At 41.9% G+C, this 26,829-nt stretch overlaps 1 protein-coding gene across 2 annotated transcripts in view; it reads right to left on the reverse strand.

Moving 5' to 3' along the window:
* The window catches only part of prkcq (protein kinase C, theta), a 328,186-nt gene that overhangs the window by 12,134 nt on the left and 289,223 nt on the right, over positions 1 to 26,829 (reverse strand). For both annotated transcript variants that reach the window (XM_043714125.2, XM_043714126.2), the window contains exons 13-17: positions 22,047 to 22,138; positions 17,937 to 17,999; positions 11,399 to 11,537; positions 2,674 to 2,862; positions 295 to 423 (exon numbers count right to left, since the gene is read on the reverse strand). In XM_043714125.2, the coding sequence (XP_043570060.2) occupies positions 295 to 423; positions 2,674 to 2,862; positions 11,399 to 11,537; positions 17,937 to 17,999; positions 22,047 to 22,138 (612 nt within the window). The remainder of the gene's footprint in view (positions 1 to 294; positions 424 to 2,673; positions 2,863 to 11,398; positions 11,538 to 17,936; positions 18,000 to 22,046; positions 22,139 to 26,829) is intronic.

Consider the following 26,829-nt stretch of genomic DNA (forward strand, 5'->3'; position numbering starts at 1 on the left):
AGATAATTTGAACAAGAAAACTTAACCATGTAAAAACTTGATGGGCAAGATGGAAAACAAAACCATTATTTTGTCGACAACAACAAAAACAGAAATTGCTGAAAAAGCTCAGCAGGTCTGGCAGCATCTGGAGAGAAATCAGAGTTAACGTTTCTGGCTGGATGACCTTCCTCAGAAACGTTAATTCTGTTTTCTCTCCACAGATGCTGCCAAACCTGCTGAGCTTTTTCAACAATGTCTGTTTTTGTTTCTGATTTACAGCATCCGCAGTTCTTTCAGTTTTTATGAACTTACCACAGTGGGTTTGAAAGGCGGCTCCACCTCCCTGTTTTCCAATGCCTGCCAATTAATATCTCGGAAAAAGGCATGTTGCCGAATGCTTCCTTTAACTCCAAGTCTTCTCTCCGGCTCCCTAACAAAGAGCTAACACACAGGCAACAGGAGAGTTACGTCATCAATCTCCACTACAACAGGAACACATGTTCATCCAGTCACCTGCATATTTTGAATTTACTTTGAAACATTTGTTCAGAGAGTGATAACATAAACTGGGCATTGTTAGTGCCTGCAGTTTGACTTACTTTTAAAAAGAATTTAGCCTCTGATATTTTAAAAAGTTGTTGATTTAGTTGTTCACTCACTCCCTGTGGTTAATGACCATACGCTTCATTGCTATCAGCCCTTCATTGTGCCATTTTGGAAAACAGGGCAGTGAGCACCAAACAACTATTTGACCATGTGCAGCATCACAGCTGAGCACATCTGCATCCAATATTCACCTTCCTGATTGGGAGAGAAGCCATAGCTAACTTTTTTCTTACCATATCCTATGAGTGTTGGGATTAACTATTGCAACATAAAGGAGGTGATGGCATCATGATAGTGTCACTGGGCTGGTTAGCCAGCAGGCTAGGCTATTGTTCAGGGAATGTGGGTTCAAATCTCATTGTGACAGGTGATTGAATTTTTAATTAAATATTTTAAAAAATTTGGAATTAAGAGCTCCTGCTGAGCATCTAACCACTGTCGATTATTATAAAATCTCATCTGCCATCCTTAACTGGTCTGGTCTATATGTAACTCCAAACTCACAGCAACATGGTTGACTCCTAACTGCCCAAAACAGACCATGGTTTAGCATTAATTGTATGCGACAATGAACAATTGAAATAAGTGGAAAAGTACATGTAGAGCAGGTTGAATTGCCCTTTGATGTGATGGGTATTGCTTGTCACTGGCCACTCGGGTGTTTCCTTTCTTCCTGGTGGTGGAAATTGAATAAAGATTTATACACCTTGTGTCTCTCACTGTGTCTCACACCTACACACACACACACAACATGGGTGCTGGGGGAAAAATAAGCGCTACCGCAGTTAGGCGGTAGTGTGGGGGTTACAAAAGAAAAGAAAAAAAACTAGAGCAGGTTGAATACCACCTCATGGGTCTGCTCCTGGGCCTGGCCAAACTGGCCATAAACAGGTCCAGGCAGCGGGCTGTGGAGGGTGTCGTTAGGGCCGACTGCCTGCCCCTCTTCCATGGTTACGTTAGAGCCCGGGTGTCCTTGGAGAAGGAGCACACGGTCTCTACCAACACCCTGGAGTTGTTCAGAGAGAGGAGTGTATTATTTCCCCCTCCAACTCTATTTTGATTTAACCCCTGCCCTCCCCTTCACTGTTTGATCACACAGCATTGCCCTTTGATGAGAAGGGCACTGCTTGTCACTGGCCACTCGAGTGTTTCCTTTCTTCCTGGTGGTGGAATAGAAATAAAGATTTATACACCTTTTGTTCTTCTTAAAAAAAACAGACTGAATGCAAAAGCATGGGTCTACCTGGACTTGATTGCCGCCTATGTTTGAGAGCTGCAAAAGTACTGAAGGTACTACAATATGATGATACAGCACATAACTAGAACAGTATTAATATCAGGCACTCTGTCTCCCAGGATCACGGACCCTGCCCCATTGGAGTGGGGTTCAGGGACCGACTGCAAATTGAAATAGAGCTCCAAATGCCAGTCATCACCTCGGGAGTATCTGACAGACAGAAAACAGTGAGACTTGCGTGTTGAATATGTCAAAAATAGTTTAAGCTAATTTAAGATTCACTCCTCGGTTTGCTTTATCTAAATTACATTAAGTTAATCAACTTGGTTTACATCAAACACACACTTTGTTTTGATCAGACCTGAAAGAACCTTTTAGGTATTTTCAGTCTAACAATATAGGGATTAGCAGAGTTAGTAACAAATGAAAATCATAGAATCCCTACAGTGTGGAAGCAGGCCACTTGGCTCATTGAGTCCACACCAACCCTTCAAAAAGCATCCCACCTAGACCTATCCTATCCCTGCATTTACCCCCAGCTAATTGGGCAACTTAACATGGCCAATCCAACTAACATGCACATCTTTGGGCTGAAACCCAAGCAGGTACAGGAGGAATATGCAAACTCCACACAGACGGAGGGCAGAATTGAACCTGGGTCCCTTGTTCCGTGAGGCAGCAGTGCTAACCACTGAGTCACCGTACCACGCACCCCCCCCGCCCCAAAAAAAAGCCACCCCAAATACATCTGCAATGAAGGGGAACTGATATTGTCTTGATGTCAGGATTAAATTGGGACTTAAGGGAGGCTAAATATTGACACCATTAAAAATGACACAAACTCTTACTTTGATGAGGATGTCTTTTGCCTCCTTGCCCAGTGAGCGGGGGTAGATCGGGTCATCTGTGCGGATGGATTGAAAGAGCTCGTCTTCATCGTTGCCATGGAAAGGAGACTGGCCAATCAACATCTCGTAGAGGAGGACTCCGAAGGACCACCAATCCACTGACATGCTGTACCTCTGTCCCAGCAGGATCTGCTCGGTAAAAGAGGTTTACAACGGGACAGTCAGAACTTATAGCACCTTACACCCGTGTTTCTTAGCAACATCGTGGGTGAAGACCTTCACCATCACAAAGCCAAATCTGTAAGGAATGAATATGACGCATCAATTTCAATGAATTGTCTCCTTGAGCTGCTGCAATCCTTCAGCCCTAGGTATACGCACAGTGTTTTTAGGGACTGATCTTTGAGTGGAGGGACTTATTGCTTTTGATCCAGTGACTGTGAAGGAATGGTGATTTTGTTCCAAATCAGGTTGGCGCGCAACTTGGTGGGGAATTTGTGAATGATATTGCTTGATTACATCTCCTTATATTTCTAGATGATGGAAGTTGTGAGTTTGGAAGGTGATATTGAAGGAACCTTGGTGAGTTGGCGCAGAGCATCTTGTAGCTGGCACACAATGACTCATAATGAGTATTGGCAGTGAGGGGAGTGAATGTTGGAGGTGTTCGATGTTATGCCAGTTGAATGGATTATTTTGTCCTGGATACTTTCACTCAGGTGAAATACTTGCCACAGAATTTGCAGCCTCTAATCTACGTTTGTATCTGCAGTCAGTATACATATGGGTTAGTCCAGTTCAGCTTCTGGTCAACTGCACCTCCCAGGAGGTTGATTCCAGTAGGGGGTTCAGTGATAGTAATGCCATTTAATGCCAAGGAAAAATGGTGAAATTGCCTCTTTTTGGAGCTGGTCATTTTCTGTCATGTGTGTGGCACAAATATTATTGAAAAGCAACATGGTATTAATCTAACATTTTTCACTGTCTGTCCTCATCACTTGATACTGGATAGTAACATAGCTATACACACAGCTGTCATAAAACTTTTCGAAGAGTTGAAAGTCTTGCAAATGGCGAAATCATTGGAATATCATGCATTCAAATTAAAGCAACATACTGTGGATGCTGTAATTCTGAAATAAATCTGAAGGTGCTGGAGAAACTCAGAAGATCTACCAGCATCAGTGGAGAGAGAAACAAAATTAACAATTCGAGTCTGGTTACACTCTTCTTCACCAAAAGAGAAAAATGCTGGAAAATCTCAGCAGATCTGGCAGCATCTGTAAGGAGACAAAAGAGCTGACGTTTCGAGTCTTACTGACCCTTTGTCAAAGCTAAAAAAAGGGAGAAATGGGGAGATATTTATACGAGGCTGAGAGAAGGGGAGTCCTGGCTCCAGAAGCAAAGGTAGCAATAACGAGGTGATAATGACAGTGTATAGAGAGATTACAGGGAGATTAGGAGCTGTGAATGACCAAGGCTGAAGCCAGGGCTATGTGACAAAATATGTGGGGGATGGGGGGGGGAATGGGTGAAGCAGAGGCAAAATGGAAAACAGGGGAGAAGGGTAGCAAAGGGGAAAAGAGGAGAGGAAAAAGGTGATGAGAGAGTGGGGAGCAAGAGAAAGAGAGATAGTCAAGAAATATGAAGTGTAGAACAGTGAAAAAAATATAAAAAAGATAAATAAAATAAATGAAATAAAATTACGGAGCAGAATGAAAACAGAGGGGCTGAGATGGGATTATCATCTGAAGTTGTTGAATTCAGTGTTGAGACCGGCCGGCAGTAACGTGCCCAGTCGGAAGATGAGATGCTGTTCCTCCAGTTTGCGTTGAGCTTCACTGGAACATTGCAGCAGGCCAAGGACAGACATGTGGGCATGGGAGCAGGATTGTGTATTGAAGTAGCAAGCCACAGGAAGGTCTGGGACCTGATTGCGTACACTCGTCTTCAGAACATTTGCTTCATAAGACCATAAAAATAGGAGTGGAAGTAAGGCCATTCGGCCCATTGAGTCCACTCCACCATTTAATCATGGCTGATGGGCATTTCAACTCTACTTACCCACACACTCCCTGTATCCCTTAATTCCTTCCAAGATCAAGAATTTATCAATCTCTGCCTTGAACACATTTAATGTCCCAGTCTCCACTATGCTCCGTGGCAATGAATTCCACAGGCCCAACACTCTCTGGCTGAGGAAATATCTCCTCATTTCCATTCTAAATTGACAGCTTCTAATTTTAAAGCTGTGCCCAAGGGTCCTAGTATTCCTGCCTGATGGAAAACAACTTTCCAGTGTCCACCCTTTCTAAGCCATGCATTATCTTGTAAGTTTCTATTAGATCTCCCCTCAACCTTCTAAACTCTAATGAATACAATCCCAGGATCCTCAGCTGTCATCATATGTTAGGCCTACCATTCCAGGGATCATCCGTGTGAATCTCCGCTGGACACACTCCAGTGCCAGTATGTCCTTCCTGAGGTGTGGGACCCAAAAGTGGACACAGTATTCTAAATGGGGCCTAACAGAGCTTTATAAAGTCTCAGAAGCACATCGCTGCTTTTATATTCCAACCCTCCTGAGATACATGACAACATTACATTCACTTCCTTCATCATGGACTAAACCTGCAAGTTAACCTTTAAAGAATCCTGGACTAGCACTCCCAGATCCCTTTGTACTTTGGCTTTATGAATTTTCTCACCGTTTAGAAAATAGTCTATGCCTGTATTCATTTTTCCAAAGCACAAGACCTCGCATTTGCTCATGTTGAATTTAATCAGCCATTTCCTGGACCACTCTCCTAAACTGTCTAAATCTTCCTGCAGCCTCCCCACCTCCTCAGTACTACCTGCCTATCCACTTCGTATTATTAGCAAACTTCGCCAAAATGCCCCCAGTCCCTTCATCCAGATCATTAATATATAAAGTGAACAGCTGTGGCCCCAACACTGAACCCTGCAGGACACCACTGACTGCCATTCTGAAAAACAGCCTTTCATCCCAACTCTCTGCCTTCTGTCAGACAGCCGATCCTCAATCCATGCCAGTAGCTCGTCTCGAATACATGGGCCCTCACCTTACTCAGCAGCCTCCCGTGAGGCACCTTATCAAAGGCCTTTTGGAAGTCTAGATAGATAACATCCACTGGGTTTCCCTGGTCTAACCTACTTGTTACCTCTTCAAAGAATTCTAACAGGTTTGTCAGGCATGAATCTCCCCTTACTAAATCCATGCTGACTTGTTCTAATCTGACCCTGCACTTCCAAGAATTTAGAAATCTCATCTTTAACGATGGATTCTAGAGTTTTCCCAACAACCGAGGTTAGGCTAATTGGCCTATAATTTTCCATATTTTGTTTTGATCCTTTCTTGAACAAGGGGGTTACAACAGTGATTTTCCAAACATCTGGGATTTTCCCTGACTCCAGTGACTTTTGAAAGATCACAACCAACGCTTCCGCTATTTCCTCAGCCACCTCCCTCAGAAATCTAGTCCATCGAGGCCAGGAGATTTTTCAAATTTTAGACCTTTTAGCTTTTCTCACACTTTCTCTTTTGTAGCAGCTACCATACTCACCTCTGTCCCCTGACTCTTCTTAATTGTTGGGCTATTACTCATGTCTTCCACTGTGAAGACTGACACAAAGTACTTATTGAGTTATTCCCTTATCTCCTATCACTAGCCTTCCAGCAACAACTTATATGGGACTCAAAACGTTAACTCAGTTTCTCTCTCCACAGATGCTGCCAGCCTTGCTGAGTTTCTCCAGCATTCTTTGTTTTTATTCGAGAATGTTGGATATTCCTGCCCAACATTTAATACACAGAATGAAATGGAATTAGCCACATAGGAACAGGTTGTTCTAATCAAACAATCTCTGTCACAGTTCATGTTCCATATGATACTTCTTCTATCCCGTCTCATGTATTCCCATCTCCATCATCTTCCTGCCTCTTTCCTTCTAGCTTTCACACTCTCCTTATTCCCTGACATATCCAAGTCCACATCTAACTCAGTGATTCCTGGAATGGCAGAGCTGATATATGAAGATGGTTTGGACTATATTCGCTGGACTTCAGAAGAATGAGGGGGAGGGAATCTCATAGAAATGAAGAAATTCTAACAGAACTGGACAGGGTAAATGCAAGAAGGATGACATTGGTAACAAGGAGGTTCAGAAGCAGGGATCACAGTCTAAGGAAATGGGGAGGACCATTTGGGACTTAGATTAGCAGAAATATCTTCACCCAGAGAGTGGCAAGCCTGTGGAATTCTCTGCCACAGTGGAGTGGTTGAGGCCAAAACATTGAATGTTTTTAAGAAGGAGTTAGATATAGTTCTGAGGATTAAAGCTACCAAAGGGGAGAAAACGAGAACAGGGGGCTGAGTTTGATGATCAACTAGGATCATAATGAATGGCCAAGAAGGTTTAATGGGCCAAATGGCCTACTCCTGCTCCTATTTTCAATGGTTCTAATCACTCTCAGTGAGAAATCTTTCCCAAATTCCCATTTGGATTTATTACTAACTACTTTCCATTTATAACCTTTGTTTATGGACTCCCCACAAGTGGAAACAGCTTCTCTATGTCTATCCTACCAAACCCATTTGTAATTTTAAATGTCTTTTCTCGGTCAACATCAGCTTATTTGATAAAAGAGAGTCATAGAACAGTATCATGCAGACAATGGCCATTTGACCCATCAAATTTCTGCCAGCTTTCCTGACGAGCAAACCATTTAGTCCCACTCCCCACCTCTTCACCCATTTCCCCCAAGTTATTTCTCCTTAAAATATTTATCCAGTTCCCATTTGAAAGCTTTTAATAAGTGAACATCCAGCATCCCATCAGGCAAGTGGAATAAACTGGCGGCTATAATACAGAAATTTAGCAGTGCTGAGCTGAGAAAAAAAATCACATTTTTTGGAAATTATTTGACTCGCATGCATTAGGATGCTTCACAAGAATATCAATTTCAGGGGAAAATCAGCATTTTATACTATATGTGAGGTAGAATTGAATTGAACTTATGCTATCAGGCAATATATTCCTCTTGTTCAAGAAAAGGTTTTTTGCTCTTATCTCTTCTGTTTTTTCTGCTAATTACTTTGCCCTCTGGGGCAGAGGCATTGGAAAAGATTTCCTTTATTCAGTTAATCTGTCAATGTGGCATGCTGAATTCAACATCAACCATCAAGCATTCATAGCTACACTATAAACCAATACAGTACCTTGCAACACAGAATATAGCCAGAATTTGTCTTTAATTAAACTGTAGTTTTTACACACTGATAATTTATTCTTTAGTTACTTAAGAACCTGTTTTCTGAACAAGCCAGACTATTGAAGGGTTTTGTGAATGAGACCTGTTTCGGTTTCCCTTTTAAATGCTGCTTGATCCACTGTGTGAAGATAGCTCATCATCGATTCAATAATTAGTTATTTTCTTCTCATGTCTCTTGATACATGAGGTGGACAAAGCACATGATTATACACAAAAGCAAAATATTTCAGATGCTGGAGGTTTGAAATAAAAAAAAGCACTGGAAAAGTTCAGCAAGTCTGACAGCATCAGTGGGAAGAGAAACAGAGTCAATATTTCAAGTCCAATATAAACTCAAAGTTCAGATTCGACTCAGAATGGTAATGCTGTTTCTCTCTTCATAGATACTGAGTTTCTCCAGTTTCTTCTTTGCATTAATACATTAAGTTGATTGATTGTAACTGTGGAATTAGATTAGTTGAAGCATTGGAATGGCGAATGGACCAGTTGATGATGATTGACAGTTAACTGTGTCCGGCTTTGTTTGAATTTTAAATCATGCTGTCGTACCTCCTGAGTTTCTCCAGCTATTATTGTTATTGTTTGTTTCAGATCTCCAATATCTTTGCTTGGTTTTAAAGATTGTATTCTATTTTGCTCATATAGTGATTGTAATGAGGTCAGCCAGGTGGACCTCATAGAATATGAGTTCCCCGATTGGGGCTTGTAATCTGGTCCAATCAGTGAGTCCTGGCTGATAGATATAAACAGGGGTGTCAGAGGTTCTGTTCTCTCTGAGAGCTGGCTCTGAGGGATCTGGACCAGTGTCAAACACTACGCATGTATAAATAAAAGGTGACTTGGTGACGGGATACCGGCCTCTATGGAGTTATTTCAGCTCATACACACATTGCGCCTGCTTCTATACAACTTTGCTAACCAATCAGCATCTTTGACTTTCTCCTGAAATTAGTATTCTTGCGAAATGTCCTGATGAGTGCAAGACAAAAATCTTCAACAAAATGTGTCTTTTATTAGCAATACTCAATGTCTGTACTACCAAATGACTGGTTATCAGTTTTTCACTATTTAATAACTGATAATCTATTGCAAGAATACATCTGTTAATTTATTTGATTGAACGATAACAAGCTTTGTAAAAGTGTTCTCGAAACGTGCGTGCAGCTTTGTTTAGAGCAAGTATATAATGGAACATGAAAACGTAATTCATTTTTGTAATGTTGTTTTGTGCTGTGTTTATGTTTTGAAATCACTCAGGAGTAACTGCGTAATGTTTTTAAATGAATTGGAAAATTGAATAGCATGGTATATTACAAAATATTTTACAGAAGCTGGCAGTTAAATCAAAGCAGAGATGTTTTAACTGTATTGTGCTCACACTTTAGTATGATGCTTCCATAACAACAGTTTGGTCAGAGAGAGGTTAAAGGGTATCTGAAAGAAGAGAGAAGTTGGGAGATGGAGAAATGTAGGGAGGAAGAGCTTAGGGTGTAGGCATTGAAGACATGCCTGCTAACAGGGAGATGGTCAAGAGGCTGGAATTAGACAGATATCTGGGAGGGTATGGAAGAAGCACAGGATACTGAGGCCGAGGGTGGTGAGGTCAGGATGGGCTTTGCAAACAAGGATGAGAATTTTAAAATGGGAGAATTTTCTTTATTGGGAGCCAAAGTAGGTCAATGAGAGGGGAAGAAAGGGAATGCTGGCTGATGAACACACAGTGAATAAATTAATGAGCAGTTTGGCAGGTGGTTCCTGTGGGCATGTAGGAGTGGGGATGGTGGGAGTGGGCTACGCCTGTGGGAATGGGATGGGAGTGGGGATGGGTTATGCCTGTGGGAGTGGGGATGTGGGGGTGCATGCCTGTGAGAATGGGGATGGGCTATGCCTATCAGATTGGGGATATGGGGGTGCATTCCTGTGGGAATGGGGATGTGGGGTGGGCTGTGCCTGTGGGAATGGGGATGGGAGTGGGGATGGGCTATGCCTGTGGGAGTGGGATGGGCTATGCCTGTGGGAATGGAGTTGGGATGGGTGCCTGTTGGGGTGAGGTTATGAGTATGTGTGCCTGTGGGGGGGTGAGGTTGTGGGAGTGTGTGCCTGTGGCGGGGGGGGTGACATTGTGGGTGCGTGTGCCTGTGGAGGTTGAGGTTGGTGGGTGCATGTGCCTGTGGGGGTAAAATTGTGGTTGCGTGTGTCTGTGGGGGTGAGGTTGAGGTTATGGGTGTGTGCGCCTGTGGGGGTTGAGGTGTGGGTGCGTGTGCCTGTGAGGGTAAGATTGTGGGTGCATGTGCCTGTGGGGGTGAGGTTGAGGTTGTGGGTGCGTGTGCCTGTTGCGGTGAGGTTGTGGGTGCGTGTGCCTGTGGGGGGGTGAGGTTGTGGGTGCGTGTGCCTGTGGGGGGGTGAGGTTGTGGGTGCGTGTGCCTGTGGGGTAAGATTGTGGGTGCATGTGCCTGTGGGGGTGAGGTTGAGGTTGTGGGTGCGTGTGCCTGTGGGGTAAGATTGTGGGTGCATGTGCCTGTGGGGGTGAGGTTGAGGTTGTGGGTGCGTGTGCCTGTGGGGGGTGAGGTTGTGGGTGCGTGTGCCTGTGAGGGAAAGATTGTGGGTGCATGTGCCTGTGGGGGTGAGATTGAGGTTGTGGGTACGTGGGTGCCTGTGGGGGGTGAGGTTGAGGTTGTGGGTGCATGTGCCTGTGGGGGTAAGATTGTGGGTGCGTGTGCCTGTGGGGGTGAGGTTGTGGGTGCGTGTGCCTGTGGGGGTGAGGTTGAGGTTGTGGGTGCGTGTGCCTGTGGGGGGTGAGGTTGAGGTTGTGGGTGCATGTGCCTGTGGGGGTAAGATTGTGGGTGCGTGTGCCTGTGGGGGTGAGGTTGTGGGTGCGTGTGCCTGTGGGGGTGAGGTTGAGGTTGTGGGTGCGTGTGCCTGTGGGGGGTGAGGTTGTGGGTGCGTGTGCCTGTGGGGGTAAGATTGTGGGTGCATGTGCCTGTGGGGGTAAGATTGTGGGTGCGTGTGCCTGTGGGGGTGAGGTTGAGGTTGTGGGTGCGTGTGCCTGTGGGGGGTGAGGTTGTGGGTGCGTGTGCCTGTGGGGGTAAGATTGTGGGTGCATGTGCCTGTGGGGGTAAGATTGTGGGTGCGTGTGCCTGTAAGGGTTGGGGTTGTGGGTGCGTGTGCCTGTTGGGGTGAGTTTGTGGGTACTTGGGTTCCCTTGTTGCTGGGGAGTGGAATTGAGACAGGTCTAGACATCAGTGAGGACAAATTACAATGATTTTGCTCTTCCCAAAATTTAATTAAAAGGTGTATTTCATTTCCAATTTGCTTCTATCATGTGCAGCCATAAAACTATTTAAGTTAAAGTTGCACGAGGTCTGTATAATTAGACTATTATTTACTACTCACTGTCGTCACAGTGAGTGCAACGTTAACAGATATACTCACCTCTGGGGCAATATAATCAGGTGTTCCACAGAATGTGCTGGTCCTTGCATCATTGGAAATATTTTCTTTACACATCCCAAAGTCTGCAATTTTGATATGACCATCTAGATCAAGCAGCACGTTGTCCAACTTCAGATCTCTAAAGAATGCATTAGGAAGGTAATTATTTAGTGCTGGAACAATAAATGAGGAACATCAGCCTACTTAAATACATTTGGATAAATACACATTGAATGGCTCTGTGTCTATGTTTACATAAAGAAGTAGTTATACTGATTAAATAAGAACTCTCTTATGTGTATTCAGGTAGATAGATTTACACATACACACAAACAAAATTTGCTTTCTCACATAAATGGAGACAAAGACATTGAGACACACTGTAAGCGAAAGGTATGGTTTGCAGTTTTGTGACAGTGCCTAATTGAAAAGGAAAATTGAAATGGAAACTGTGGAAGGAAACTGGCTCTCCCAATTTCGAAGGAAACTAAGCCTGAAACTTAGACTGGAAACAAAACCCTCTGGTGACACTGAAACTGGTTGAAATCGCATAAAAGGATCCAGTGAGCCCTCAGAGCTTCATAGAGGATGAAGAATCCAGTAGTCAGGTCCAGGCAGCCTGAAGCACATTGAGGCTGGATCTAGAAGCTGTGAATAAGCAAATATACAATTGCTGCTGCTGTTCCTGCTACTGAATGGGGAATCTGGTGGATCTATGCCAGTTAGACCAATTATGGAAATACTGCAGATGTCTTTGATGAAGGCAGTACCTGTGAAACTTAGTTTGGTTCAGTCCACCTTCTAGTTGGGATCAGACCAGTCTCTCGAAGGAGACGAGTGGAAATTCTTGGTGACAAAGAGAGAATCTTGAAGGACTTTGTGACGTAGATGCAGTTGGCTGAGCCAATTTGTGAGGTCTATCTTGCATTTAATTTACCATTTAAGAAGTAATTTGCAGTTTATAGTCAAACACAAATTGCCTGTTAATTCATATTTGATTAACGTTGGTTCTGGGTTTCAGAGTTGGTGGATTATCAAAAAAAGTATTTAGTGTTTGCTTTGATTCTTGTACGGAAGAAAATCTTTAGATTCAACTGTGAAATGTTGTGGCTTCATTCTTTCAGTAAATAAATGGACTTTTGGAATTCTGGTTTACAAAAAGAAGTTCATAATAAAAGGCAGAGAAATCCAATGATTCACAAACTGTTGAGGTCTCTGGTAAAGATACCTTTATAGAGTAGATTAGAAGACCCCTAAAACACAAATTAAGAGAATAGAAATGCAAAAATAGATTTTGATTTTAATTTTTATTCCTCTCTAACAATGTGAAATCTTTCCTTTTTTTCCTAACTTATAACCCATATCAAGCATTATGGTGAATCCTTGTTCACTCTTACCTTTATCATTGACTTATAAATACATGACAGAGTAATAAACCTATGTTCCCTTGTCTATTAGAATTGCAAATTAGTAAAGCCCTCATATGTGATTTCCCAATTTGTGTTTCTGGTACATCAGGTTCAGAGTCAGACTGGCAGGCAAATGATTTACCCCGTATGAACCATTCTGCCCATCAAATAGGCTTCTACATCAGTCTCAGTACAAACTGTCATGGACCATCTCCCAATCTCATAGAATAATTGAATTGTACAGCACAGAAACAGACGCTTTAGCCCAACTCGTCCATGCCGACCAGACATCCTAAATTAATCTAGTCCTGATTCGGAGATGCCGGTGTTGGACTGGGGTGTAAAAAGTTAAAAATCACACAACACCAGGTTATAGTCCAACAGGTTTAATTGGAAGCACACTAGCTTTCGGAGCGACGCTCCTTCATCAGGTGATTGTCTCCGGACAATCACCTGATGAAGGAGCGTCGCTCCGAAAGCTAGTGTGCTTCCAATTAAACTTGTTGGACTATAACCTGGTGTTGTGTGATTTTTAATCTAGTCCCATTTACAAGCATTTGGCCCATATCCCTTTAAACCCTTGCTATTTGTGTATCCATTCAGATGCCTTTTAAATATTGTTATTGTATCTCCTGAGAGATACCTGCACTGATTGGTAAGTCAATAAAATATCTATCCTCAAGATAATGAACCTGCTTCTGCTGTTATCCACTACACCCTCCTCTTAAGCCCTTTATTATCCTCCTTAATTCTTTTATAATGTGTGGCTGCTGTTGTCCATCCCAAATAGGCCATTTCAGAGGGTCAAGTGTCAACCACATTACTGTGGGTCTGGAGCAACATGTAGGTCAGACCTGGTAAGGATGGCAGATTTCTTTCTTTGAAGGACATTAATAAACCAGACAATGGTTTCACAGTCACCATTAGAATAGCCTTATAGTTTCATATTTACGGATTGCATTGAAATTTTACAAGCTGTCTTAGTGGGATTTGAACCCACATCCCAGAGTATTATGAGTTTTAGTAAAGAGTTATTTCCACTACACCACTGCCTCCGTTTACGAATAACTGTCTGCCATCAGCATTTGATTATTCCATACTGTATATTTATCCTTACAATCACCAATTACATTGCCAATGAAACATTTATCCAAGTCTTAATTTAATTAATTTAATGCTCAGAGGGCATGATGAGCTATGCCATGCTGTAGTAATGTTGAAAGAGCTGTGCTCTGAACATCAATATACCACATCCTACCAAATAACCACCACCACAAAAAAACATTACATCTTGGTCTTTTGCTTTTCAGCTTGTTCAACAAGAATTGTTCGACAAAACTGGACAGGACAGAAACTCTCCTGGCAATACGACCATGGTTATTGCATGTAACAGAATGTTAATAGCGTACAGATGTCTGGGTCAGATTACAAAGGAGGATAGTAATGGAAAGCAATCCATAAAACTTTGCTTCAGGACACACTGACTCAGATTCAGATCAGTATTGTCAATGGACAGCATGTGATTCTCTTGGATTTAAAAATAAACCTAAGCATCTCAAATCAGAACAGTAGGTGCTGTGTAACACAGGAATCTTCAAACAGGGACACTGGGCCAGTGAGGGGCAAGTGTTATGTCAGGTTTCTGAAACACTGACCCACCCTTTATATTTCTGGGTCAATTTGAGTTAGGCAGATCTTCTATCTACAAAGAGGTCAAGGGTTAAGGGTCAATCACAGGGAATGCTGGAGAATCTCAGCAGGTTTGGCAGCATCTTTGGGGAGGGAAACAACGTTAATATCTTGAGTTTGCTATGACTCACCTTCACAATTGAAAGGTGATGTAAAATAGATTCTTCTTATTACCATTGGAAGAGAAGGAGCAAAAGGGTAGATGGTATAGAGGCAGAGTGCAAAACACAAAAGGGGCTGTTAATAGCAGAGAAATAATAAAAAGAGATGTAAAAAGACTGTAAGTGAAGCTGTGAAAGGGAAAGGTTAAAGGGGGCAGGCAGGACGCTGGAGTTAAGGTCTGAATTAGTACAAACAAACGGGTAAATAAGATTACGGAGTTGGATGTGACACTCGTTTACTGATGTGGAAGCAATGGCTTTCGATTTGGGGTCACTGGCATCAGTACTGGGGAATGTGGGAGCTGTGTCATTGGGATGGTTTTCACCTGACCTGTGCTGGGACCACTGTTGTGATTAGTCCTATAACTAAAGAGGATTTTAAAGGGAATAGCGGGGAAGAAGGATAATGTGAGGGAAGATGTGGTAAATGAAAGGAAAAGGGCAATGCAAAAGAATGGGATAACAATAAAGTGAATGGTAATCTGAGTATGGCAGGAAGGGACAAGGGCACTAAGAGTAGAACAGCAACTGAGGCCAGAGTTAGCAAACAAAAAAACTAAAACGACAAAAGTAGGGTCACTGTCTCCAAATGCCCATCGCATTAATAACAAAATAGACTAATGTTGGCTTAAATGGAAATAAATATATATGATGGGACAGCTATTACAAAATGTGATTACAATTTGACCAATGCTGAGATTTGAATACACTTCATTGCTTGATATTTCAAAGGGACAATAAACTAGGAAAGGGTGATGGTATTTGCTCTGTTAACTAAGGATGACATTGCTACATTAGTGAGAGATGATTTAGTTTTAAAAATCAGGATGGAAAATCAGTTTGGGCAAAGATAAGAAACAACAAAGGAAGAAGCCAACTGTGATAGTAGTATACAGTTCTCCTGACAGTAATGATATGGTACTATGTGGAATACATGAAGAAATAATGTGGGCTTCCAAATTAAACACTGCAAATATTGTGGGTGGTTTCAAATTTACGTACAAACTGGATGAATTGGATCGGAAAAGGTCACCGGGAAGCTGCATTCACAAAGTGTGTTTGGAACAATTTCTTAGAACAGCACATTCCAGGATCAATCAGAATTACATTATTCTAGACCTGTTAATAAGCAATAAAAAAAGATTTACTAATGATCTCAGACTAAAGGAACCTCTAGGTATTGGTGACCATAACATGATTGAATTTTTCTTTCTGTTTGAGGAGGACAAGCATGAGTCTCAGACAAGTCCACACTGTAAGTAATCTAATTCTAAGTGTTTAAGCTTGAATAAAGGTATTTGCAATGGTATAAAAACAGAACTGGCTTAAGTGAACCGTGTAAACAGTTTAAGGGTCTGATCAGTAGAAGTACAGTAGCATAATGCTTCAAAACAATTTCATAATGTTCAGCAAAAGCACGGTCCTGCGATGAAGATCGGAAGATCATCAAGCTACAAAGTTAAAGAAAGAATCAAACTTGAAAGAAAAAAACATTCAATTCTATGAATAATAATGCTGACTCAAAATTTTGGAAAGAATTTAAAAACTAGCAAGAAATGATAGAAAGATAATGAGAGAGAAATTATGGGATGAAAGAAAGCTAGCTAGAAATATAAAAATAGACAGTAAGAGTTTCTAAAACAATTTTAAAACTTGTGTAACTGAGGTGAGCATTGCTCCTCTGGGAAGTAAGTCAGGTAAATTAATAATGGTCAATAAGGAAATGGCAGATGAATTGAATTGCCTTTTCATATCTGTCTTTAGTGTGGAATCCATAAATAACATCCCAGAAATACTTGTGGAACAAGTGATGAAAGAGAGGAACTTAAAATATTACCATAATTAACAAGAGGGCACTAAAAGCTGACAAATAACCAAGAGTTGACTTCATCCAAGTGGTCTTGAAAGATGGAGCTGAGGAAGTAGTAGATGCATTGGCTTTAATTTACCAAACCTTCCTTGACTTTGGAAAGGTCCCATCAGATTGACAGATAGCAATTGTAACTTCACCTTTCGACATAGAAGGGAGACAGAAAACCAGAAACTATAGGCCTGTTAGCTTGTAATCTATCAGATGGAAAATGCAAGGACAGGAATCTATTGCTAAGGAAGCAATGATGTTGGTCTGAGAGCTTGTGATTTCAGATAAACCTGTTGGACTATAACCTGATGTCATGTGACTTTTGACCTTATTACTAAGGATATTATAATGGGTCACTTGGAAATTCTGAATTCAATTAAGCAAAGTTCACCTACTTTGTGTGGTCATGGGATTCATATTCTCAGCAATTTAGTTACATTCAATACAGATCGATAGATTTTTAGGTACGAAAAAATAAGGTTTAGGGATTGTAGACATAGTGGGGGAAGATGGGGTGAGGTCAAATGACTTTGTTGAGTGGTGAATTTCTATCTGATGCAGTGAGCCAGGGGCTTGAGTTCAAGACTCACCTACACCAGAGGTGTGTCAGAGCATCCCTGGACAGGTTGATGAAAATAATTTACTTCAGTTTTTACAATGTTCTACAACAGTGAACCTGTCATGTGTTTTACACAATTCTTTTCTTAAATGCAATGAAAAGTGGCAGTGTAGCAAGAACACTCAATACCAATTCCTTCCTATATTTACTGCAGCTGCTGCTCAAGCCCAGCAATGATGGTTTGCGAAATTAACATTTTTCCTGTTCGTGTACTTGTATGATAGGTTCTATTTGAACATGATGTAAAAATATGTGTTTGTCCATTTAATTGGAATTGAATTGAATATCCTAGTTGTCACTTGCACACCAGTACAAAAGTACAGTGAAAAGTCTTTACAATGGCTGCCTTTAATGGCACCATCTTAGGTACAAATACCGAGACAGAAAGGAAGAACATCTTTCTCACAGAGGGTCAAATATTTCCTCAAACAGTGGTGGAAGTGGACTCTTTGAATATTCTTAATAACGAAGCTAACAGATTAGTGTCAAACCAGGGGGTTGAAAGGTTATTGGGGTCAGATGGGAATGTGGTTTAATTAGGTTAGCCATGATTTTACTGAATGTCATAGAGGCTCAAGGGGCCGACTGGCCCGGCCCTACTCTGTTCGGCTGTTTGTGTGTATTAAAGTTAATCAGTTTCTTTAAAAGGGGATTAAACCTTCACGGACAAAGGGAAGTAATGTTTGCCCACAAATGCAGGTTGCTCAATTTAGGTCAGTTGAAGACATTTTCAATCAACATATTTAATCTATAAATCAAAACAAGAGGATCTCCGGCAGCATCTTTGTGCCTCACATACCTGTAAATAATGCCCTTGGCGTGAAGAAACTGGAGACCACAAATAATTTCCGCAGCATAAAACCTGAAATGGAACATGAGAAAGTTTATGAGTAACCAAAAAAAGTGACTAATAAAAGCAAAATACTGCGGATGTTGGCAATCTAAAAGAAAAATGAAGTAGACCAGAGAAACTCAGCAAGTCTGGCAGCATCTGTGGTGAGAAAAACACAGTTAATATTTTGAGTTGAAAAGTGTGGTGCTGGAAAAGCTCAGCAGGCCAGGCAGCATCCGAGGAGCAGGAGAATCGATGTTTCGGGCATAGGCCCTTCTTCAGTTAATATTTTGAGTCTGGTTCAGATAAGTGCATATTGTTCTGCGATCAGCTCATCTCGAACTTGCTGTTATCCCTTGTGCTCGCCCCTTTTTTAATGGAACTTAGCTTGCTTTGTGATTGTACTGTTTTTCTGAAGGTGTGTTCTTCCTTCAAGTACTGCAGACCTCTGCCACAATGTTCACCCTGGTTAATTGGTATCATGTTTGTTTCTGTGTTGCAAGTCTGTGGGTTCCCACGATGGGGACCTAACCACAAAATCTACGGAGTTTGCAGTACAAGGGGAGTGCTGCACATTTGGGAGTGGTTCTTTTGGACGAAACATTAAGCTGAGACCCCCTTCAAATGCAAAAATCCCCTGGCACAATTCCAAAGAAAGATTAGAGACCTGATCAGTATCTGTCCCTCAATCATTGCCTAAAAATAAATTAAATCGCCAACATGGGTTGTGTGTTTTGGAACGCTTTGTATACAATTTGGCTGCCCTTGAAAAGTTCTCTCTGGGTTGTAAAAAGGGTTCAGAAAGGTTCCTAAAGCTATGAAAGGCACTAAAGAAATGCACCTCAGGAAAACACGGCAGAATGGGCCCTCAGTTTAACATCTCATCTGCAAGGCAGCACCTCTGACAGTGCAGCACTGCCTCAGTTCTGCACTGCTGTGTCAGCCTCCAATTTTGCGCTTGAGTGCTGGACAGAGATTCAACCTTTGGTGCCAGGGGCAGGAGAGTTACAAAGCGAGAGAGATACCACAATGCAAAGTTATATTTAGAAAAGCAAGGACTAAAACCAAATATGATCCTGGTTGTAAAAAGGGACTTGAAGATATTCAGTTACATTTAGTTATTGAGCTTCAGTAAAGGAAATTAAATAGGGTACTTATTTTTATTAATTAAAAAGCTTTTTATATAGAGTCATAGAGATGTACAGCATGAAAACAGACTCTTCGGTCCAACCCATCCATGCCGACCAGATATCCCAACCCATTCTAATCCACCTGCTAGCACCCGGCCCATATCCCTCCAAACCCTTCCTATTCATATACCCATCCAGATGCTTTTTAAATGTTGCAGTTATACCAGCCTCTACCACTTCTTCTGGCAGCTCATTCCACATACACATCACCCTCTGTGTGAAAAAGTTGCCCCTTAGGTCCTTTTTATATCTTTCCCCTCTCACCCTAAACCTAAGACCTCTAGTTCTGGACTCCCCCACTGCAAGGAAAAGACCTTGTCTATTTATCCTATCCATGCCCCTTATATGGCTCACAATGGGTTAATTTCATTCCTCTCCCGTCGCACAGTGTTCAGAGGCTTTTTTTTCACTGTACCAGCTTGTCTTTGTTTAACAACTGTTAAAGGAACTGAGCTATGGGTCATATGGGAAGCCCACTATTATAGTGAGGACCTATGGAATTAAAAGCACATATACACCGCAGTGTCTAACAGCTGCAAATACATTTCTCAGGTGGTCAGACCTACAGAGCAAGTGGTGACTTATCAAACTTTTAAAGTTCACAAAAGTTCTAATTTTGTCCCAATAGTGGCAGAGTGCTATGGAGTACATTTGTTCACAAGTACCAAAAATAAGTCTGAAATATATATTATTACATTTTCTAGAGGAATATCACAGAAATATGTTAAACTGGTGAATATTGTAGAGTGTGCTTTTAATGCAAACTGAATCAACAATGAACATGGGAGACTTGGAACTCTGAAATTCCTGATTCCCTACAGCAAATTGGTACTTTTTCAGGAATTTACGAAACTGGGCATGAGACACTGATGTGAGGCTGGATGTAGACCATGGAGACAGGAGGAGTCAAATTGAAATGGAGCATGACAATGGTCCAAATGCAGGCTGACCTACTGTGTACCTTCATCGCAGAACTGTCATGCTGCAGAGGGAGGCCATTCAGCCCATTGGGTCCCTGCTGGCCCTTCAAATGAGTCTTGTTCCAACCTCCTGCTTCTCACTCAGACCCTTACAGACTATTTATATCCAAATAATCATCCTGTGCCCTTATTGGGTAATACAGGATGGCATTCAGCTATGTCTATGTTGGCTCATCTGCAGAACTTTCCATCTGTCCAGTCCTTTTCCATGCTTTAGACCTTTTTAGCAAACCACTCATTAAGCACTTTCAATCAATCTATTAACAAAAAGCTGCAGCAAAAAGACAAATCTAAATAACAGCTGTGATCTCAGATTTTATTGATATTTGCAATTTATTGATTTGATTGTAGATTTAAGGCAGAAGATATTTAATATTATTTAACATTAGGAAACAGAAGGATATCTAGGGGGCCCTTCTTGTGGTGTGGAGGTAGCGACCCTTTCCCTGGACTAAGAGATCCAAATTCAAGTCCCACCTGCTCCAGAGGGTGTGTCATAACATCCCTGAACAAGTTGATTAGGAAAATAGGTTAAAGTTTAAAAAAATCTAATTCTGAAAGCTGATCCTAATCTATATTAATTAGATGTAATCACATTTGACAGGGAGCATAGCTCTCTCTAACAAAGACAGACACTGTTGGAGAAATTCAGCAGGTCTGTGGAGACACAGCAGTCAACATTTCAAATTCAGTGACCCTTCTTCAGAATATCTCCCTCTATGCAGTCCCCACAAAGTCTCCCAAACATTAGTCAGGACAGCACCTCTATGCAGATCAATAAAGCATCGTTCCAGACATCCCACACACACTCCCACAACATATTGTCTGGCTAACACCAATTGTTACAGTTAACATGAGAATGTAACTTTAAAAAAAAAAGTTTTGTGATTTATATAAGAAAGAAGTGAAACTATCATGGTTTTGGAACAGCTGAAAGACTCAAAAACAATCAAGGTATTTTCAATGTATAATTTCAGTTACATCACACTATAAACTTTTGCTATAAATTCTGTGTCTTACAATTGTGTACTCCACAACCACCTGAAGGAACGACGCTCCGAAAGCTAGTGCTTCCAATTAAACCTGTTGGACTATAACCTGATGCTGTGTGATTCTTAACTTTGTACACCCCAGTCCAACACCAGCATCTCCAAATCATGACACACACTCTCTGTTAGAGATTGTCATTAAATGCAAAATTAGTAATGTTCTATATGAATTGAAATTGTCTAAATGCATCATACGTTTCAATCTTGACCACACTGCATTGTACAATGAGCTTCTCAACTCTTTCCTACACAGGATTAAAAGAACTTTTGAATCTAGGTCATAGTGGTGAGAAAGCGATGTTTATTCTGACTTTCTCAAGTCTCCCTAAATGTACTCCCAGAAGGAACATTTTTTCATTAAGGATAATTTATAAACAGAAATATTTCACGTTTCCAAGAGGCAGAGATGGGTTGATTTTCTTATTATTGTTCATGATGGAGAGAAATTGGTTTGAAATTCAATAGGTGCCTGGAGCACAGAACGAACAGCAGCTAAAGAAAACTCTGTCTTGATTCTTATGGTAGGCTGAAAAGATCCAAAGAGCATTAAATCATATTTACAACTCTTCTGATCTATTCACAACAGCACAAAGAAATTTTGATATAAAGAATTTTACCCAGTCCTTATCACCTTCTGGGCATCAGAGAAGGAATGTCTTTGTTGGATGGAAGATCTTTCAACTTTAGAAAGTTTTGAAGATGCACACTAAGGTACAGACCATATTTGGTGTTACTTTTCTTTTCTACTATTTTCCACTGTAATGTTACAGTAATGTTATACACTCTAGGATTGGTGAATGCTGCCAAATTGTTACCTAGACAATTAAATAAAGTTTCTGTAGAAAAAGGTCCACTTACGTTGCCCTTGGTGCATCAAACTTTTGGCAATTCTGAATATGAAACATTAGGTCACCGCCATTCAGGTATTCCATGACAAAGAACAGGTTCTCCTGTACCAAGCAGAAATAGGGAAGATCAGTGTTTAGTTCCACAGACAAACATCAGGAGACCAGATAAGAAACTGCCACAAAATTGAACAGGAAGATTACTCTGTCATAAAATGGAAGTCAACTTGGATTTGAACAAGCTCAATATCAAATCCTATTCTAACAATGAGAGTTGGTCAGATCTGCCATGCTGAGTCAGTTGCATATTGACTAGAATCAGTTCAAGTGTAGTGTAAACTCTCACCTAGTGGAGGTGAGGGCCTCTGGTATTATTGCTAGAAGACTGAACTGAGAGGCTCAGGTAACATTCTGGGGCTGGAGTTCAAATCCCATCATGTGCATGGTGGAATTTGAATTCAATTAAAAAAATCTGGAATTAAGCGTTTAATGATGATCATAAAGCCATTGCTGACTGTTGGGGGTAAAACCCATCTGGTTCATTAATCCCCTTCAGGGAATGGGGATTTCTGTCCTTTAGAAGGAAAGCAACTCGAGTTCATGGGTGATACAGTGGCGCAGTGGTTAGCACTGCTGCCTTACAGTGCCAGAGACCTGGTTAAATTCCTGCCTTAGGCAACTGTCTGTGTGGAGTTTGCACATTCTCCCCGTGCTTGTGTGGGTTTCCTCCGGATGCTCCGGTTTCCCCCCACAGTCCAAAAATGTGCAGGTTAGGTGAATTGGCCATGCTAAATTGCACGGAATGTGAGGTGAATAGGTCTGGGTCGGTTGCTCTTCGGAGGACTTGTTGGGCCAAAGGGCCTGTTTCCAGACTGTAAATAATCTAATCTAATCTAATCTAATCTAATGAAGAAAAGTCATATCAGACTCAAAACATTAACTCTATTTCCCTCTCCTCAGATGCTGCCAGACTTGCTGAGTTTCTCCAGCTATTTCTGTGTTTGCTTGAGACTATTATGGAGCTGTAGTCAGGCACTATGGCTGCCACACCAAAGGAATGATGTGAGGGTGCACAGGAGATTCACCAGGAAATTAGCCAGTCTACCTGACGAAGGAGCTGAGCTCTGAAAGCTTGTCTTTTCAAATATACCTTTGGACTACAACCTGATGTAGTGTGATTTTTAACTATGAAGGACATAGATGAGGATTAATTTCTTTCCCTTAATAGAGGGGTCAGTAATCAAGGGGAACAGTTTGAAAGCACGGCGCAGGAGATTTAGACGGGATTTGAGGAAACTTTTTTTTCACCCAGAGAGTGAATATCTGGAATTCACTGTATTAAACAATGGTAGAGGCAGGGTCCCTCAAGATATTGAAGAAATATTTAGATGAACACTTGAAACTCCATAGGCTATGAATGAAGTGCTGGAAAATGTGTTGAGAATAGATGGATATTTGCTAACCAGTGCAGACACAATGGGCAGCAGGATCTCTTTCCACGTTCTAAACTCTCCATGACTCTATTACGAACCTCCACATTGTGCACCATCCTACATCACTGTTCTTGTATCGCTACGGAGTTACTGACTGTGGTAGCAGCATAGTTTTTTGTTATGAGATGTCTGACATTGCTATTCTTTTTTTTTCTACCCCCACACTACCGCCTAACTGCGGTAGTGCTTATTTTTCCCCAGCACCCATGTTGTGTGTGTGCAGGTGTGAGACACAGTGAGAGACACAAGGTGTACGAATCTTTATTCAAATTTCCACCACCAGGAAGAAAGGAAACACCCGAGTGACAAACACTGCCCTTCACATCAAAGGGCAGTGCTGTGTGATCAAACAGTGAAGGGGAGGGCAGGGATTAAATCAAAATAGAGTTGGAGGGAGAAATGATGCACTCCACTCCACTCCCTGCGGCGCCCACCTCTCCCTGAACAACTCCAGGGTGTTGGTAGAGACGACGTGCTCCTTCTCCAAGGACACCCGGGCTCTAATGTAATCGTGGAAGAGGGGCAGGCAGTCGGCCCTAACGACCCCCTCCACGGCCCTAACGACCCCCTCCACGGCCCGCTGTTGATGGCCAGTTTGGCCAGGCCCAGGAGCAGACCCACGAGGAGGTCTTCAGACCTGCCCTCCCTCCTCCGTACCGGGTGCCCGAAGATCAGGAGCGTGGGACTGAAGTGCAACCAAAAGCAGAGGAGGAGATTTTTAAGAAAAGCATCAGTTATATTAGTGGACTGGTAACCACAGGGTTGGATTACTGGCATTCAAATCTTGAAGTGGTAGTTTAAAACTCCGGAATTAAAAGGTGGTATCGGTGAATTTGAGACTACCAGATAGAGTTAAAATTCCCATTCACTGCCACCATTTATAGAAAGAAGGTTGCCATCCTTATTCTGTCTGCACCTAGCCCATAGCAATGGGATTTTCCTCTGAAATGGCCTAGCAAGCCACCCCATTGTCAGCAAGGTAGCTCTCCACACAAAATGAGCGTGTGCAGAACTTTCGCGGTATGCACGATGAATCTTTTGGGAATCTCAGGTGGCCCAGCCCACAGCAAACAACTGGGAGGTGATGGCCAGGTGGTATTGTTGATGGACTAATAATCTAGAGACCCAGCTAATGTTCTGCGGACCTGGGTTCAAATCCTTTCATGGCTGATGTTGAAAGTTGAATTTAATAAAAATAACTCGAGAATCTTCCTAAAGGCATTGTGGGCTTGCCGACGGTATATGGGACTGCAGCAGTTCAAGACACAGCTCATCACCCCAGCCTTCTCTAGTGGCAATTAGGGACAGGCAATAAATGCTGGCCTTGCCAGTGACACCCACGTTCTGTGAATGAATGAATTCAAAAAGAAAACCCAGGCTCCATGTAGTGATACCAAGTCAGCTAGGTGGACTTTATAGAATAGGATTTCCCTGATTGGGGCTGTTAATCTGGTATATAAACAATGTCAGAAATCCTGTTCACTCTGGAAGCTGGATCAGTGTCAAGGATTCTCCACGGGTAAATAAAGGGGTGACTTGGTGATGGGATACTGGCCTTTGTAGAGTTATTTTACTCTGATACTCTCAGTGGAAGGTCATTCCAAAGACTGACCACCATCAGAGAAAGAGAATTCCTCTCATTTTTAAAGAGTGCCCCTAGTTATAGATTTCCCCATGAGAGGAAATATCCTCTCAACATCCACGCTGTCAAGTCCCCTCAAAATTTTGTGTATTTCAATGAGGTAATCTCTCGTCATTCCTCCAGTGAGTTCAATGGGTTCAATCTGCTCAACGCTTCCTCTTTAGGAACTGTCCTCATCCCAGGAATCAGCGAGTGAACCTTCTCTCTCAACGTCCTTAAGGAAGAAGACCAAATCTGAGATGCAATCTCAATCAGGTACTATTCAGCTTTAACAATGCTTCCCGACTTTTCTCTCCCTTCCCTTTGCAATGAAGGGCAACATTTAATTTGAATTCCCAGTGACTTGCTGAACCAGTATCCTGACGTTTTGTTATTCACAGAATGGCGTATTGCAGAGTTCCAAAGTGTCTCTCTTGTCAAAACAAATTCTCCTTTTCCCTTATTCCTGCCAATGTGGATGAGTTAAGATTTTTCTCTCTTAGCTAACAAATCCCCTCTCCACATTGATAAGAATATCAGCTCTTATTCTGTGCAGTCATCTTTTATGCCACACTTTACCACATTTCTTTTAGAAATTCATTCACTAAAGCTAGAAGTTTCCTGTCATTCTGGAACTCACTGTCAGTAAGGATGGGAGAGGGAGATACCCTTATAACATTTGATAAGTATTTACAACTCACTATCATGGAAAGGCTGCTGACATCATCAAAGACCCATCGCACCCCGGTAATGCTGTCCTACAACCTCTTCAGTCAGGCAGAAGATACAGAAGCCTGAACGCACGCACCAGCAGATCAGGAGCAGCTTTTTGCTGGCTGTTATTTTTCTGATGAATGGGCTCGCTAGCCTGAAATAATGCTGACCTTGCTAATGCTGATCTTGCCTAGCGCACACCCTGTGTAATGTAACCTGTACGCCTCTAAGTCTTTATGATCTGTACTTCCTTGCTTACTCTGATCTGCCTGTACTGCTCATAAACAAAGCGTTTTACTGTACCTTGGTACATGTAACAATAAATCAATCAATGTGCACTTGTGATGCTGAGGCATACAAGGCTGTGGACCAAGTGCTGGAAAATGGGATTGGATAGTTAAGTGGCTGTGTTTGGCCAGCATGGATGAGATGGGATGAAGGGCCTTTTTTCTGTGCTGTAAACCTCTAATGACCATATAAATCCATCTCAATTACCCAGTTTTCTCAATCCAATCCTTCCATTAATGTGCACATACTCACTTCTTAGGTAATTATTATTCCAAATGCAATCATTCCCTGATATCTGGTGTTCTCTACACAGTTAGGAGTTTTGAGAAGATTTCCAAAACTCAACAAACACATTGACTTAGACCCCATTTACTACCCTCTGAGAAAAAGAACAGGAAATGACATCACCACAGGAAATGACATCACCAACCCAAGGAACCCTAAAGGCATAAATAAAAAGCGGGTCATGAACATCAGTGCTTCACCCGAGGCTCACTGATGATGTTACCTAGTATGGTGACAAAATGTATGAAAATGAATCTTCCAGCTCAGCGAGCAAACCCACATCCATTCTCTATATAGTCTTCAATACTATTCATTATTCTCAGTGTAACCATTCCTTGTGCTAACTGAGTTGGTGCAAAATGTTACACTGTTCCATGCTTGGAGATGCTCTGTCC

This window comes from Chiloscyllium plagiosum, unplaced genomic scaffold (genome assembly GCF_037043375.1).
Source record: "Chiloscyllium plagiosum isolate Xiang-an unplaced genomic scaffold, Cpla_swu_hap1 HiC_scaffold_23, whole genome shotgun sequence".
Lineage (NCBI taxonomy): Eukaryota > Metazoa > Chordata > Chondrichthyes > Orectolobiformes > Hemiscylliidae > Chiloscyllium > Chiloscyllium plagiosum.